At 53.8% G+C, this 16,981-nt stretch overlaps 2 protein-coding genes and 1 long non-coding RNA gene across 3 annotated transcripts in view; 1 reads left to right on the forward strand and 2 right to left on the reverse strand.

The window, feature by feature from the left end:
* The window catches only part of TET3 (tet methylcytosine dioxygenase 3), a 99,113-nt gene extending 96,523 nt beyond the window's left edge, over nt 1–2,590 (reverse strand). Inside the window, exon 1 of the mRNA XM_045978739.1 lies at nt 2,124–2,590. Within this exon, the coding sequence (XP_045834695.1) occupies nt 2,124–2,426 (303 nt within the window). The 5' untranslated portion in view covers nt 2,427–2,590. The remainder of the gene's footprint in view (nt 1–2,123) is intronic.
* Nucleotides 2,160–11,420, forward strand: LOC123925510. Its single transcript, XR_006815031.1, has 4 exons — nt 2,160–2,250; nt 8,908–9,041; nt 10,795–11,039; nt 11,309–11,420. It is a non-coding gene; the product is annotated as an uncharacterized LOC123925510 (long non-coding RNA).
* LOC123925509 (translation initiation factor IF-2-like) lies at nt 2,600–8,441 on the reverse strand. The gene is made up of 2 exons (XM_045978744.1): nt 3,707–8,441; nt 2,600–2,848 (listed from the first exon to the last, which is right to left on the reverse strand). Exons 1-2 carry the CDS (start codon nt 4,465–4,467, stop codon nt 2,692–2,694), a joined length of 918 nt encoding a protein of 305 aa, XP_045834700.1. The 5' UTR covers nt 4,468–8,441; the 3' UTR covers nt 2,600–2,691.
* Nucleotides 11,421–16,981: the final 5,561 nt, after the last annotated feature.

Genomic DNA, 16,981 nt, shown 5'->3' on the forward strand with positions numbered 1-16,981 from the left:
AGCACATTTTGAACGTCAAATTGAAAGGGCCTATGCTTAAAACAGGTCCAAAAAAGCTCACTCCAATTGTCTCCTTTCCATTACTTCTCTAGAAACTGGGAGAACTTTGTTGTGGGCCAGCACTGGTCTACATGCCCATATGCGGACCTTTTGTCCTGGGACACCTCGGGCCACCAGCCCCAGATGCTGGGGGCCTAGAGGGACAGCCGGCCATGGAGAGGTCCACAGGGATACAGATCTCTCAGCAGAGCTGTGTCTAAGCCTCAGCCAAGCCAGATCCCTGTACTTGAACCATGATCACCAGGCTGCCCAGGCCAGCAGCTTAAGCACAAGGATGACAGGACCCTGGCCTCATTCCCCGCCCCCTTCACTCGGCCATGCCCCGCTGGTGCTGCCCCAAGAAAAGCTCAGACACTGTTCGACAGGGCCACTGGTTCCAGGAACATCCAACTTGGAAAGATCAGCCCCCCAGCTCCTCGGGTTTGATCACAGGAGAAGTGGAGTGAAACGTAAGTGGGGGGAGGGTGAATGCTTGAAGGAAGCAACCAAGGGAACCAAGCTTTCAAGTAGACTGAGCAGGTCTTCCTTACACCAGCACAGCAGATCGCTTGCTAAGCAGTGAAGCCTACCCCTGCTCTTCTCTCCGCTTACAGAAATGACCCACAGGGCCCCGCACCAGCAAGATGCCAACTTCCCCACGGCACCAGCAACATACAGGGGATGGACATGGTCTCCCAGGCTGGGGTGGGGAGCTGCCTGCTTTAACCAGAGACCGGGGAAGTCAGGCAAAGAGCCTGTGGTCCTGGGCCGTGACAGGCAGCTTCCACAGGGAGTGGACAGAAGGCGAAAAGAGCAAAAAACATCCCAGCGACACCCACTTCCCTGCCCCCGACACTTGGAGCTTCCTTCCCAGCCACCGGACCACAGCCCCATCAAGCTCACGGCACAGCTGGGCGCTCGCTCAGCGGTCAGGGAAATCCCGAGCGCCAGCCGACAGCCTGTGGAAGCCACAGGTGCCCTAGCCCTCAGAAGCGCGGCGGCTCCCAGCCCAGCTGGAAAGGGCTTCAAAGGCCATCAAGCGCAACCCCTCCATTCCCCAGGGAGAAGGCAGGGCCACAGAGGGGGCCCAAGTCATCTGAGCCCTCGGACAAATCAGTGGCAGAGCGGAGGAGCCCCGCAGACAGCGCAGGCCGCCGGCTCTGTCCAGCGCCAGTTCCGCTGCCTAGAGCGACCTCAGCCGCTCCACCGCTCCTCCCAAGCTGCACAACTTTGCTCATCACTACTCCTGCCAACTCTTCGCTATCGAGGCTGCCACCAACCTCGTGCTGGCAGCCCGCCACCCGACTAGAAGGGAAAGATGACCAGTGCACGGTCACTACCTCTCCACTTTCCCCTTTCATCTCGTTCCCGCTCCTCCTTTCCTCCATCCCCCTATTTCAAATAAAGGGAGTACTCTTTCCTGGGCTTGACAGGGTCTCAAAAGCACATCAGTCATTCATTCACTCATTCATTCCATTAGTCTCCGAGTGCCGACTACCTGTCAAGGAACTGGGCCAGGTCCTGAGAACACGAAATAAAGAAAAGTCTTTGACTTCCAGAAGTACTTCAGTCCAGCAGGGGAACCCAAATCATGGGTTGTCATTAAATTTCCAGTTCCAGCTGGCGCTCCTGCTGTCTTTCTGAGAAGAATGATGGGGCCATCCCATTCCATCAGGGCAGCATAAAACCACCCTGTCACCCCAAATCTTTCTTTCCAAATCCCTCAGTCTCCACCCCTTACCTGACACCACCACTCCCCATGTCACTCAAGCATTGGTGTGACCCTGAAGTACACCTGAGGCTTCAAGCAGGACAAAAAACTTCTGGAAATAAGGCTGGATGTGTCCTGCATCAAATGCAAACATCAGAGACGAGAGTGCTGGCCGGAGCCCCCTGCCCCCTGGTTCCTCGCTTACAAACCATCAGCCCAGCAAAGAAGCGCAAGCCCGCTCCGGCCCATGGCCCCATCCAGAGTTAGAAGGAAAGAATGAGAACGGAAGCACGAGCTGAACGGTGTCCGACAAGCCCCTGGGAGGACAGCTGTCGGTGGTAAGGGCAGGGCGGCCGAGCAAGGGCCAACTTACCTCCTTGAGAAGCCCCACCTTCTTCTTCAGCACCTCACACTTGCGCAGTTTGCAGATCTGGTGCGTGCGGCGGTTGGTGCAGCTGGTGCAGGCCCCGCAGTTCTCCAGCCGCCGGCAGGGCTCACAGGTACCACACCGTTTTCGTTTCTTTCGCCCATCTCCACCCCCTCGGAGCTGGGGCTCGCTCCCAGCCATGGGGAGCCCAGGCCCCTGGAAACCCCCTACCATCACCTGGCCCTGAGGGAAGTCAAAAAGGCCTGGCAGTTCCGGCTGGACCGCCAGGGGCACCTGAAATTGGCTCATAGTGCTGCCAGGGGCAGGGGCATAGGTGTCAGAGAAGGGCCGCGGTCTAGCGTCCTGCCTGCCCGCCAAGGCCCCCCACCGGGTCCTTCTCTCCTAAGTCAGTCAAGAGTGCACAAGGGTGAAGGCAAGTAACTCCAGTATCCAGGATGGGCGCCTCTTCACCTCCTCTGCAGCACTCTGGCCGGGCTCAGCCGGGGGCCACTCTCCCATCTGCTGGAGCCCGGGATCTGGGGCAGGACACCAGCCGCGGTCCCCAGAGAAGGGATCATCTTGGCTGGGCGGGCTCTTCACCCTCACCCACCCTGGACCCAGGCATGAGGTGAGCAGGTGTGTGTGTGGTGGGGGCTGGGCAGGTTGAGGAGGTTCTCCTAGTACTTGTCCTCCGGGGGGGGGCAGGATGATGGAGAAGAAAGCAGCGTTGCCTAAAAAAGAGACAGAAAAGGGAAGCGCATCACTCGAGGCTCAGGGACAACTTTCACATGTTACCTCTTCCTGCTTCTGGAAGAAGAGAAAATGGGGGAAGAGAAAGGGCTTGCTCACATGAAGTCGTGCCCAGAACCGCTGGCAGGACGCACGGGCACCCGCTCCCCGCCTGTGGGAGGAGGCCTTGGGCCCGATGGGGGTGCTGAGGGAACCTGCCCCACGAATGTAAGGGGGTAATCAAGGTGAGATTTCTAAGAAAGTTGTCCTCTCCCCCCACCCCCGGGCTTCGGAGAGTTTCACCAAAATTCCCACACACACACCCCTCACTGGAGGTCGCTGGGCCCCTCCCCAAGGGAGCAGGGCTTTCAAAATAAAGTTTGCTGAGAGCTTCACTCGGCGGGGCTGCCCGAGCGCCCCCGGCACGGAAGCGGCCTGGACAGGGGCGCGCCCTGGGTAGCCCGCGCCGGCCGCCCCGCCGCGCCCCCCTCCCCCGCCTGTCGGCCAGACCGGGGAGGGAGGCCCGCTCCGCCGAGGGGGCGCGGGGAGGGGGGCGCGCTCCAGCTCGGGCCGGGCCGCGCGCGCGCCGCCGCTCGGGCTCCTTTGTTCTGGGGCCTCGGCCGCTCGGCTCCGGCGGCTCCGCAGCCCCCGCCCCGCCCCGCCGCCCCCGCCCGGCTCCGCTACACTGTGACCCGTAGCACCGCCGCCCCGTCCCCCGCAACAAAGTAGCGGGCCCCCCCACCCGGCCGGCCCCCGGGCCGTCCCCTCCCCCCCTCCCCGGGCCGGGCCCCCCACGCCTCCCCGCCGCCCCTCCCCCACCCCGGAGCCGGAAAGGCACCGACTGCACCGACTGCACCGACCTGCCCGCCGCCTCCGGGGCGGAGCGCACAAAGGGGCAAAGTTTCCCGGCCCGCGCTGCCGCCGCCACCACCGTCGCGGCCGCCGCCGCCGCCTGGGGCGCCCGCCTCACGGAGCGCCTGGCCGGGCCGAGCTCGGCGCGCGGAGCCCCCCGCCCGGGCCGAGGAGGGGACGGCGCAGGAGGAAGGAAGAGGCAGCGGCGGCCGCGGCGGCAGCAGCAGCAGCAATGAAGGCGTCCGCGGGACTCCCCGCCCCCCGCGCGCCGCGGCACGTGCTCGCCCGGGGACTCCCCCGCCCGGGAGGGCGCGCACGTGCGGCCCGGCCGAGCCCCGCCGGCCCCGCCGCCCCCTCCGCCGGGCCCGGGGCTGCGCGAGGGCGGGAGAGAGAGGGGAGTTCCCTCGGAGGGGGGAGGGGACGGAGCGGGCAGCCCGGGAGCTGGTGGCGGCAGGGCCCGGCTCCGCCGCCGCGCCTTTGCACCTGCAGTACCTCCCCACCCCCGCATCGGCCCTCCCAGGACCCGGCTGCCACCTTGGGGCTGGCGGCCCCCGCCCTCCGGCGCTTCTGCAGCCCGGGCAGGCGAGGCGGGCCGCGCGGGGTGGGGCACGCGGACCTCCCAGCTTAGGCCCTCGGCCGAGCCAGCCCCGGTGTCCCCACTTCCTGCCGCTCCCTGTGGGCCCGAGCGGTCCGGGACGGTCCCGGAGCCCCCGAGAGCCCCGAGCTCCGGGCCTGACTGACCCCCCTCTCCCAGCTGCCGCTCGCTCATTCCGAGGCAGGACAATGGGGGACATCGCGCGTTTGCGTACCGAGTCAGCCTGGCCGGCAAGGAGGGGGTACCCGGGGTCAGAGGCTGCGGGCCGGCCGCGGGGCACCCTCGCAGGGGTCACGGCCGAGCGCCGTACTGAGGCGGACCCCAGGGCCCTGCCATCGCGAGCCTCCCCCGCGCCGCACTCGGCTCTTTCGCGTCGAAAACAAAGACTAACCCGATACCCCCGCCCTGCCTCCCAGAGGAGGGGGAACGGGCGCGTAGCGGAGGGTAACGGGGGAGGACAGCGTTCAGGAGGGGCTCGGAGAGCCTCCGCGGGGGCCGTGGCGCAACCAAGCCCCATTAGCCGGTGCACACACTTTGAAAAGTCACCCTGGGCTGTTTTCCAGGCAGAGGACAAGGAGCACGGCACAAGAATATTTCCAAGTTGCCAAACTGCCCGTTCTCTCTGCTGCTTTTTTTCCCTCACCTGTTGTGCAGGCCAAGTTGAAATTCCAGGTTAAATTAATTCTGCTCCACCCATCTGGCCTGACTGCTAGGCGAGTGCCCGCGGCTGCCTTCCACCTACCTGGGTTGCTGGGGAGAAGGGTGGGTCTCTAAAACACACACACACACACACACACACACACACACACACACACACGTTCGCGCGCGGGCAAGTCCTGGCAGAAACAACCACGGGGCGGACTGGCCTGACCAGTTTGGGCGGTGCTCAGGGAGCCAGGTACCTGGCAGGCATCCCCGACCGGCTGAAGCTAACAACTCAGCCAGAACTGGAAAAAGAGCATTCGGCCGGCTATTTAGAAGAAACAAAAAAAGTAACTGATCTCAAGTAGCGCTGTCCAGAAAGCCCTAGGCGGTAGGAGAAGCCGGGGTTCTGCCTGGAACTTCCCTCCTCGCAGGCCTTTTTTTGACAGCCTGCTGCAGCGGGCCGGGGTTGTCAGCTGTGGGTGGGTAGGAACATGGCTGCGGTACTTACTTCCTACCCGGGTGCTTGAGAGGTCTAAAGAGTTTCTGTTCAGTGAAGTAAGTCTAGAGCTGAGAAGAGATACTTTGAGAGTGTAATTTCCAATCAAACATGAGAACAGGTTGGGGACTTGAAATTGTTGTCAGGATACTAAATTAATGTTTTTAATAATTTCATTTTAATGAAAATTATGTAAAAGAAAATGTAGCATATACAGAGAATTTGAAGACAAACCACCCAAATACAACCCCATTTAACTATGTGCTACATTTCCTTCTAGCCTTTTCTATTTGTAGATTAGTTCCTTTTTTTTAATAACGTGGTTGTACTCGCTCTGATTACGCAATTTGCTGCCTTCTTTTCACTTAACTTTATACCATAAGCATTTCCCTATTTGTTTCAAAATCTCCAGATAGCAGCGTGACAATGGGGCGAAGCAGGTGGCTTAGGGACAGCGAATTCTGGGTTCCAGACCCAGCTGTGTCATTTGCTAGCAGAGTGGCCTTGGACAAGGTACTCACCAACTCTGAGAGAATCCAACTAGTTGGCCTAGGGCATTCTAGACAGCATTACTTGAAATCAGTTACTTTTTTTCTTCATAAGGCATAATAAATGAGAACAGTTATTGTCTTACCTGTAGAACAACCTTGTGAACTAGGTACTATCAAGAAACTCATTTTACAGATAAAGAAACAGAGATTAAGTAACTTGCCCAAGGTCACTCAGCTAGCAAATGGTGGGTTCAGAATTTGAGCCTGGCATCTTTCCTCCCATATTCTTAGCAATTTACTGTGCTAAAGTACTCTCCACCAGTCATCTATGGGAGCAGGGGTTGTTGCACAAAACCCTGGGGCTTAGCTAGCTAGGTGGATACCGGTGCCATTCACCAAGCAGAGTGCGGCAGGAGACATGCCTGGAGCCATCCATGTGGAACTGGAAACACACACGTGAGCCTCATTGCTGAGCACAGTGTGAGGCCTCAGGTGTGGAGGAGCTCACGGTAGCGGACACGGAGAGTGAAAGGAAAGGGCTCCAGAGAAACAGCCCTGACAAGGGGCCAGCCACAGAGACTAGCAAGGAGCAGCCAGGGAGGTGGGAGGGGAACCAGGCCCAGCCTGACACCTGCCTGTGTTTTCCCAACTGCTTCTCCCTCTGGAACCCTGCCCTTCTCATTTGCTCATCTCCTGTGCCTAGGGAAACCCCTTCCCGCTTCACCCCCCCAACCCTGCCCCAGCTACTCCTATCTGCCAAATTCCTACTCATCCTGCAAGTCTCAGCATAAATGCCAGTTCTTCTATGAAACTTTTTCCAGCTCCCTGGATTCCAGAGCCCCACCTACATCCCCCCCCAAGAAGTTTGATGCTCCCTCCCTTTGCAACACTTATCTTATCAGCATTGTAATTGTTGGTACATTTCCCTCCCAGTTACTCTGGGCTTGTAGAGGGCTGGGACCTTGTCTTTTCACCTTTGTAACTGTACACCTAGCACTGGATCAATATGCATTGAGTGAAGAAAAGAGGTCAGTAGAACCTGACCAATAACATATCCCAGTGACATAGAAGACCCACAAGCTTCCCCGCGTTTGTTTTGTCTTTTTTCTAGCGGTCCTTCTCGGCCCTGCAGCCTCCTGTGCTGCCGGGTTACTCCATCCTCGCACTCAGGGCGGAAGAGCAGCCCGAGGTGCCCAGCGAGCCTCTCCGCCCAGAGGCGGCATTAAGCTAGAGGCAGTGGTTTGCTAACTGTGGTCCCCAGACGCAGCATCACCCACACCTGGGCAGTTGTTAGAAATGCAAGCTCTCGGGCCCCACCTAAACCCACTGAAGCAGAAACTGCAGGTGCGGGCCCAGCGCTGTGTTTTAACAAGCCTTCGGGTGATGCGCGCTGGAGTTGGAGCAGCACTGGGCTCGCCGAAGCCGAAGCCAGCAGCTGGGAAGCCAGATCAGCACCCAGGCGGCGGCCAGGATCAGGCCGCAGGCGCTTAGAGGAAGTAGACCGGGAGAGGCTCCTTTTAATTAAGCAGGGTGGTTGGCCCCACCCCCCAGCGACCCAAGACGGAGCCTTTTTTAGGCCAGGGCTCCGGTGAGGTCAGGACCTGGCTGCCACAGCTGCCCCAAGGGTTAGAAAGGGAAATCCCGTCGCGAAGGAAACAAGCCCAGTGGACTGCGAGCTCTGCAGGGTTGGCAGGGGGCGTTTCCCTGGCTGGGGACGGAGGTGGGGCTGGGAAATCGTGAGGACTTCCCGCTCCACTGAGGAACTGCGGTGGATTCAGCACGCGGCGAAGAGCACAGGGAGTTGGGTTGGATGTGCCCGCATGGTTCTTCTGGAAGTCACTTCGTGGAATGAGCGCTGCCGCTTGCTTGCAGAACCTGCGAATGATCGCGTGTGACTAACCTCTGAGATGCTTGGCCCTGCTCCTCTTTAGCTAAGACGCAATTTGCCCTTTCTGAAAGAGCTTCGCACTATGGAACCTTTTGCAGAAATGTAAACATACAGCCAAGTCCCCACCTGGGCTTTAAAGATTGAAGGCATGGGCGGGGGAGGGGGGGTTATTTGGTTGGGGACGTGTTTCTTCTTTGGTCCTGTACTGGTTAAAAATATTATCAGCTAATGTTTACATAGAGCTTTCCTGTTTCAAAGCTCTTCCACATATATTATCATTCTGTCTGCAGAGTGGCGAATACGCCAAGTGCAAGTGTTACTTTCCTTTTCTTTCTGTGACATAGCTTTTATTCTTATTATCGCCATCTCACAGATAAAGGAACAGGGACTCAGAGGTAATTTGTCCAAGGTCATTCACTACCAAGTGGCACAACTGGGCCTACAATCCTGGACCTCTGTAATTCACCTATCAGGGCCAGCACTGATATGGGGCAGAAGCCGGCATTTTGCTCCTAGGAAGAGAGAGATGTGTCCGTAGATTCCTTTTGGTCATGCATGGGTTAGTGAGATGTGTGTAGCAGATCTAGACTACGTTTTCTGAGTAACTCAGCAAATGCTTTCCTGATTTATTTTTGACTTTAGGCTGAATCAAATAGACTGTATAACTTGCAAGGAGAATGCGAGGTCCCCACCGTAATAGGAAAGAGATGAAATAACTTGGAAATCTTCCAGCCTAAGGAAGCTGGGCAGGAGGGTGGGAACTTCAATGGACTCCAAGACACAGGCTGCTGAGTACCAAAGAGGTATAAAGGCCTTGGTAAACCCACACCCAAGCCTTGGTTTGACCCAATGTAACAGTCAGGATCCATTAGGTTTCATGATAATAACAAGCCCCATGTGTCAATCATAAAATATGTCCACTGGGGGCCCATAGGAGCTCTGTTTCCCATAGCCATTCGGGGACTCAGGCAGCTGCAACTGGACAGGTTGCCTCCTCGACCCTGAAGGCAGGTCATGAGAATGGGGTAGATCAAGCACTAATTTCCAAAGTGTTTACCTGGAAGCAATTCACATCATTTCTGCTCTCGTTTCAGTGGCCAAAGCAAGTCGCAACGTGGCCAGGAAGCACCGTGCGTGCAATGCTCCCATGTGCCTGGAAGGAGAAGCAAACATTTGGTTAACAGCACTAACACACAGGGAATAGTGGATGTGGACGTTCGAGGGGTGTGTAAGTGCAATCAGTTCCGCCCGTTTCAGGAGCGCTTCTGCCTCCTGGGGACGAGAATCTGAGATTCCCATTCTATTGCGTTGTCATTTCTCCCACTAGAGAGGATTCTGAGACTTAGACCAGGGACAAGGAAATCTGAGCAGAGGGAAGCATAGTGGAAGAGATGGGTGGCCGTGGGGCAAACTCAGTAGAAATTTACGTTAAATTGAGAAAGAATCCAGCAGTGGAAAGGACTCAGGGTATCTCTATCACCAGGGGCCCACCTGCTAAAGGAAAGTTCTAAAACAGCAGAGTGATGGCAGAAGCCCTTCCTGCCTTCTCACTATTCACTCCCACTCATCCTTCCTGGCTAAACTGGGGTGACACTCCAGGAAGCCTTTGATCGTCTCTTGAGACTGAACCTTCCCAGCACATTGTTAGAGTGCCTGGGTCCGTCCTGTGAACTGTGCTGTGGGAAGAGAGCACATCTCACTCAGGGCTGCCCTACGGGAGATGTGGTAGCATCTCAGCAAGAAGGCAGAGCACCCAGCAGGAAGGCTGCTGCAGGAACCCAGGTGAGAACAAAATGACGGTGGCCTCCAGGTGGGTTGTGAGGTCAGGGTGGAGAAAAGTACTGGAGAGAGACTTACAGAGTCACGTCAACAGGGTAGGGACTGATGACATGAGGACGTATGGAGGAAGTTTTCGGAAGAGCAAGGTCAGCCTTTCTAAAAGGAATTTGTTTAAAAAAAAAAGGTGGAGAGTTGGGGAGAGGAAAGCACAGAAAATACGTACACTATGAAATCGTGAAATTCTTGAGCTACACATCTTAAGAACCCATCTGGAGCACTGCAAAGCCTTCTTAGGAAGAGTTGAGCATCCCTACAAGATGGCTTCAACTTCAACCTGTTTGTCCCATTACCTGTTTCCATATGCCACCCCCGTTCCATCTCTGCAGAGCAGGAGCCTGTCCCATCTGAGACCTGAACTTGATATCAACCCCTTTCATTCTCAAGGTTCCCCTGCCCCATATCCTTTATGCGTGAGCGTCAAGCCCCATTTGCAGGAACTGTACAATGCTGGCAAACCCATCCTCAGAGCCCCTACAAATCCACTTGGCCATTGCGTGCGCCCCCCCAACACCTCCCTTTTCCCCAAACACTGAGATGCTCCCTCTGGGTGCCTGGGCTCCATTTCCAGCTCCGCTGTGCACTGGCTTGTGACTGTGGGTGAGGTAATTCCCCTCCCCCAGCCTCTTTCCCATCTGTCCAAATGCTAATTATACCACCTCCTTTGCAGAGGATCAAAGGAGCCATGCTATGACAATGTCCTATCTCGGACCTTGGTGTATAGTAGGCACTCAGATGGTCCCCTCCTTTCATCCTGTCCCATCCCCTGGTTCCTCTTCCCCATTCACAGAGAAAGGGGCTTACAATATTTTAACCACATGTAGCCATGACAACCGGAGTTAAAATGTATACAATGATTAGGGAGGATATTATGTATTACCTAGGAGAAGGGAGGTAATGATGTCCAGGTGCCCAGGATGGGACTTGCCCCTGAGTAGAAGACCCCCAACAGCCTCCCCAGCTGAAGATGACAGTCCTCCAGTCCTCCAAACGCGTCCTTCCCTACATATTCAAGCGGCCCTAGAGCCTGCCACCTCCACTCTAAACTGTCCTGAACTTGTCCCCTCTCTCAGCCTCTAGGTAGCTACCCAGGTCTCACTCCCGTTCCCCTCCTTGCCCTCACTCCGAGGCCTCTTTTTTCACAGATATGGATCCCACCACTGTGGATTTAGACCTCCTGGGCCTGGCAGTCTCACCAGAGCCCTGGACTTGAAAAGATGGGGGGCCTGGGCCATCCTGCAGCCTATCAGGAGAAGTTTCAAAGTCTAGGCGCTCCTGGTGTGACAGGTGGGCCCACAGCAGCCACAGCCCTGACGGTGTGCAGGAGAGCAGACTCTCAGGAGACCCCAGAGCTACTGAATCAGGCTCTGTGTTCCTACAAGCCTTCCAGGTGATTCCTGGGCACCCTACAAATGGAGAAGCTCTGCTTGCAAAGTCTTCAGGGATAAATGGGCTAGAGATGAAAAAGCCGCAGTGCTTCCCCACGGAGCAGGAGAGGCGCTCTTGGGAACACCTGCACTGATGGACTGAGTCATTCGAGGTCACTCTGGCAGCGTTCCTGGGGAGGGAGTCTGTATTGCCAACATGGCAGTATTTATCTGCTAAGCCAGGGAAGGGGTGGGCATGAGCTCATGCCTCCCTCTTCTTGCCATTCTTTAGGTTGTCCTCCTGAAGACAGGACTAGGCCATGACCCACATCCACCTGTCATTGGCGGTTCCAAACCTCAATAAAGCATGAATTTGAACATCCAACTTTTGGAAAACAATATATTTATTTATGCTGAATCAAAGCCTTTCAGACAGAAAAGGGGTGTGAAGGCAGAAAGAAGCCACAGTGAACGTACAGATTAGCGCCTCAAACAGGAAGGTGGAGTGGGCAGAGGGCACGTGAGTGAGGCGGTGATGGGCACTCCGCAACCCCCTCCCCCAGGTCCACCAGCCCCAGAAGAACCTCACAGCTGCTAGAAAAAGGAGGGAGAAGAAGAACAATGACACACAGAAAGCTGGAAGCAACCTACGGGGCCTGGGGGAAGAGCTGAGGTTTATGAGGACATGCCGATGGGTGTAGAAAAGTCGGTGCTGTGGGATTTTTGGAAAATATCCCCAGGGCCCAGGGAGGAGGCTGCCCTTTGACGATAAGAGGCTCCTTGGAGGCAGGCAGGCAAATTCCTTCCGTGATATACCTGAGCTGCAGGGCCTGTGCACAGGACATCCAGTTAAATCTGAATGTCAGAGAAACAACATATCATTTCTTAGCATATGTATATACCAAATGCTACATTCCGAACAGCCCTGCGGCAGGGTTAGAGTCTGTTCCCAAGGCCTGCGACCGGGGGAGTTTGGGGCTGAAAGTAAGTCTCCACCTAAGGCCCAGTGGTACCTTCCTACGACCTACCCTATTTCTGAAATCCGAGAGAAAATGGGCTTTGTTAATTTTAGGGTGGGGCAGTCTTTTATGAGAGAGGCTATGCCGTATCGTTTGCTTTCAAATGTTTTGTCCTGCAAAGGTGGGGCCTACCAATCTGTTTTTCACATTATCACATATCAGGTAGGGCAGGTCAAGGAATGGGTCCTAAAAAGTATTGTAGTTTTGATCATTTCAAGTCAGGTTCCTGTAAGAGATGAACTGTTTCTTAGTCCAGACCAATACAATCCTGCTTAACCAGAAAAATTGCTCCTATGTAAGCAGACAATTATTCACTGAGACCTGTAGAAGAGACTGTTGGTAACTGTTTACCTGATCAGGTAGTCTAAAGGTATTTCTGAGCACAAAATCAATAGACTCTTTGTATGTCAACAACCCAAATTAAATGCTAAATTTAGGGAAAATATTTCCAAAACAAATGAACCGGGAAAGTGTTATATATACTTAGTATTCTTTTTTTTCTTAAGATATTATTTATTTACTTGACAGAGAGCACAAGCAGGGGGAGCAGCAGGCAGAGGGAAAGGGAGAAGCAGGTTCCCTGCTCACAGGGAGCCTGATGGGGGATTCAGTTCCAGGACCCTGGGATCATGACCTGAGCCGAAGGCAGATGCTTAACCTACTGAGCCACCCAGGTACCCCTATACTTAGTATTCTTAATGTGTAAGAAAAAACATGAATATCCAAAGTAGAGTGGGGAGGCCAACAATGTGAACATTCACAAAAGAAGGAATACAAATGACCAATAAAAATATAAAAAGCCCAACCTCATTAATAATCATAGCAAACTGGTAGATTATAAAATGAAAATATTCAGTTTTGCAAAGACTATAACAATTCTCTTTCCAACATATGGGAATACAAATGGGCAAAAAGAAAAATCTGAAAAAAATATGCAGTCCAGTGTTAATCACTATTAATGTTGTAGACCGTATCTTTAAAAATCTCTGTTTTAGGATGCCTGGGTGACACAGTTGGTTAAGTGACACTCTTGGTCTCAGCTCAGGTCCTGATCTCAGAGTCTGCTTAAGACTCTTTCTGCCTTTGTCCCTGCCGCCCCTAAAATAAATAAATCTTGAAAATATCTTTTCTGTTTTAATATTAAAATAGTGTTTTTGAAAAACATTTGGCAACATTGGAAAACATTTATGAAATATATGAAATCATATATATTTGTAAGTAGATACGCACCAAGATAGGAAGAGAATACATCGCAATATTAACAATGGATCTCTTGATGATTTTTTTCTCTTCATACCTGTCTTCTAGGGGCTCCTTGCTGGCTCAGTCATTGAGCGTCTGCCTTCAGCTGAAGTCATGATCCCAGGGTCCTGGGATCAAGCCCCACATCGGGCTCCCTGCTCAGCAGGAAGCCTGCTTCTCCCTCTCCCGCTTCCCCTGCTTGTGTTCCCTCTCTCGCTGTGTCTCTCTGTGTCAAATCAATAAAATCTCTTAAAAAAAAACCTTTCTTCTAAAACTTTAACAAATAATATTATTCCTATAATGGAGTAATAAAAAATTAATTTTGAAAAAAGACACATGGAAAACAGTTCCTTGAGAAAGAAGGAAGCCAATCCTGATTATTAACAGAATGACTGTGGCTTTGCACATTGCAGCCACCTGGAGAATTCCAGGAATCCTGGTGCCCAGGCCCCACACCCAGAGATTCTGGTTGAATGGATCTGGGTGGGGGGCCCCAAGCCTCATGTGCTTGGCAACATCTAACCACACTTGGGTGTGGTCTAACATGCGCCAGGCTGGGAACCTCTGCTTGCCGAAGCCATCTCACGTTTTGGCAGAAGTTTAGGCCTCTGGTGCTGGATGAACTGCAAGACCCGGTTTCAAGCTTCAGCAGTGGCCCTCTGTAGCTGTGTGCTTTAGGCAAGCTGGCTAACCGAACCTCAGTTTGTCTGTCCGTAAAATGGGGATATTTGGTGCCTACCGCAGGAGTTGGGGGTATGGCTTCCAGGAGAGAGTAAATAAGAAAGGTCTGCATGAAATAGAAAGCCTGTAGAATGAGCTCTTTGTTAGAACCTGGAAACTCAGATGATAAACAATTATCTTTGATCAGTGAAATATCCTTGGCAACATGGGAACCCATGCAAATAAGCAGGTTTGTTTCTAAGCTCTGTCAGTCTTGTAATTTGACTTGATTTGGAGATTCAGTAGGCAGGTGCTGTCAGATGTGGATGCCCAGGACGGTCTTAGCCTAAGGGCTCATGGCCAGTGGACAGCAGCCAATAGATCTGAGTTGGTTCAGACCATTTGGTCATCTTGCTTTGAGAGGTGGCTGCCTTCCAGAAGCCCAAACCTTGTTCTCATGAAAATGTGCCTTTGCATTTTAAATACCTACTGCTTCCAAATACATGTTCTTATTTAACCGTCTCCTTGGGAGGCTGCGTGGCCACTGCTTAAAATGTCTTGGGAATTCCTCTTTTGAGATTGCCTTTGTCTCAGCTACATTTTTTTTTTTCTGGGTAGTTTCAATCAGTGAATTCATTCTCTATCCTTTGAGGAGGAGCTTAATTTTAGAAAACAGTCAAAAATATCTTTCAGTACCAAACCTGATGATTAAGATGGTATTCAAGCCTGGATAAGACTGTCTTTTTTTAAGCAAAGAGGTCACTCGTGAAGAACACGCATGTGCCTGTCTCCCTACCCCGCTCATTCCCAACACCCTGCACTCGGCCTGGGACCCAGACATTCAACATATTCCTGTTGAATGGTGACCACAGCCTGTCTCTCTCCTGGGACCCATAAACTGGCTCCAAAGGTAAGTCTGAAAAGGCTTTGGACCAAATCAGCCTACGCGGAATTAACAAATTCTAGTTTGTATGCTGATTAGAAATTAGTCCCTTTCTTTGGTAAGTATGCTCTCTCTCTGTCTCCTGTATACCTTATGCATTTGACTGAAGAGAAAATGTTGCAGTTCCTTCCCCTTACCAGGGCTAATACTGGATTTAGTTTCCTAAGGCAACACTAATCAGCGACACTGGACAAATCCAAGCATTTTTGGAATTATTTTTTGGGCTGACCCAGTCCACAGAACAACCAATTAGGTGTTGTTAACAAGAACAATGCCTGAAACAAGACTCACTTTTTCACCCAAGGGTTTCGAGACGCTGACATTAATCTGGATTTGCACACCTCCCACCTTCATGAATTTGAGGAGTGTGGGGTTATGCAGCTCCCAGCCAGACGGAGAGCACTGGCCTGAGGCAGGCTCCTGGGCTGTCCCGGCTCCGCCTGTAGTAACTGTAGTAACTGTAGTAACTAGGCATTCGCTGTGCAGCCTGGGGAAAACATTTTACACTTCCCCCTTGGTCTTTCTGTCCTTATCTACACAGTGATCTCACACTCTTAAAGTCACGGAAGCAAAACTGAGAACCATGCAGGCTGACAAGAGGCAAGGAGGGTGGTTGGGAGCCGCAGACACGTGCTGGCAGGTGACGGAGAGGAAAGCAAGGTCCTGCTCAGGTAGCGGGGAGAATTCCACAGCAGAGCCGGTCTCAGCGGCGGCAAAGTCTCTGCTCTGAAGGAGAAAGAAAGCCAAAGCCAAAGCTCAACGGCTTCTGGCCATGGAACTGTTTCCAGGAAGGGAACACGCAGGTCATCTGAGGTCAAGTTCAGGGCGCGCAGCCAGCCGCCAGGCGGGAAGGAAGCTGCAGTGAATGCCTGCTTGCTTGCTCTCCAAGCCCTTCACCTTCTGAACACAAGTCCTGTATCAGCCCCTTTGCCAGGTCTCCCGGGGGACCTCAGAGGCTCTTTCCAGACCCAGGCATCCTGGCTCTGGCCTCACAGACTCAGCCCACGCCGAGGTGCTAAGGGGAAGCTGGTAGGACACAGGGTGAACATTGGGGCCTGGCCGGCCTATATTGCCTCGCAGAGCAGAGGGCCCCAAGGGCTCTATTTAAAGCCTTTGCGCATTCCTCATCTGCCCCGTTGCCCTCCCCACCCCCAGAATGTGCAGGACACGTTCCTAGCTCCCTGCCTTTGTCCATGGCGCTAACTCCACAACCACTTATCCCAGCTTCTGCTCTACAGACTCTCTTCCCGTGTGGTGCCCAGCTCACAGGCCACGGGACCCGTGCAGCTGCCTTCGCCAGAAGCAGCAATGGCTCTTGTCTGTCTTGCATCACACTTAGGCACACGTCCTCTCTCCCCATTTGGGACCACACAGTACCCCCACTTCACGATCACGTCCTGCGTCTTCCTTCCTTTGCCCACACCCCTTACCTGCCTGGTCTGTCCTTACTTCCTGCCTCCCGTCCTGTTCTGCACCTCATCGCCCGAGCCTCAGCTCAGCTAGGCTCCCTGAGAGACTTTCCATCCAAAAACCTACGGGCTCCACTTACTGAGTGGCTACTCTGTACCCAGAATTTTGTCTACAGTATTTCTAATCCTGGAACTGCCCTGCAAAGTGGGAGCAAAGACAGTTTCACTTTCGGACTTGGGGAAAACAGAGGCTCAGAGAGGTTCTGGAACTGGTCAAAGTTGCATGGCTCATTCGTGGCCCAGCTGGGATTGGAGCCCAGGTGTGATACCTAAACCCAAGCCCTCCATCTCTTCCATACTACTTTTTCATTCATAAGGCAAATATTTTGAGCTTGAAGCTATCAGAACTTTGAGGATCATCTTTCTTGTTTTCAGAGCAAGGAACCTAAGGAGTAGGTAGGCCTAAAGCCTTGCCCAGGGCGGCACGGCTTCTCTCCACCCCCTTACCTCGCTCGTCCCCCTGTGCTGGTCCCGGGCACCCAGGAACCGTCTATCCACTGCAGGGGGGTCTCCAGGGCCGGTAACATTCTCCGGGGTTTCTGGTTGCAAGGTTTCTGACACACACCTGTCCTGCAAGCAGGGACCCCAGAGGAGGCAAGAGAGAATGTCACGGCAAGTTTAGAGCCACTGGG

This window comes from Meles meles, chromosome 15 (assembly GCF_922984935.1).
Source record: "Meles meles chromosome 15, mMelMel3.1 paternal haplotype, whole genome shotgun sequence".
In the NCBI taxonomy this organism is placed as follows: Eukaryota; Metazoa; Chordata; class Mammalia; order Carnivora; family Mustelidae; genus Meles; species Meles meles.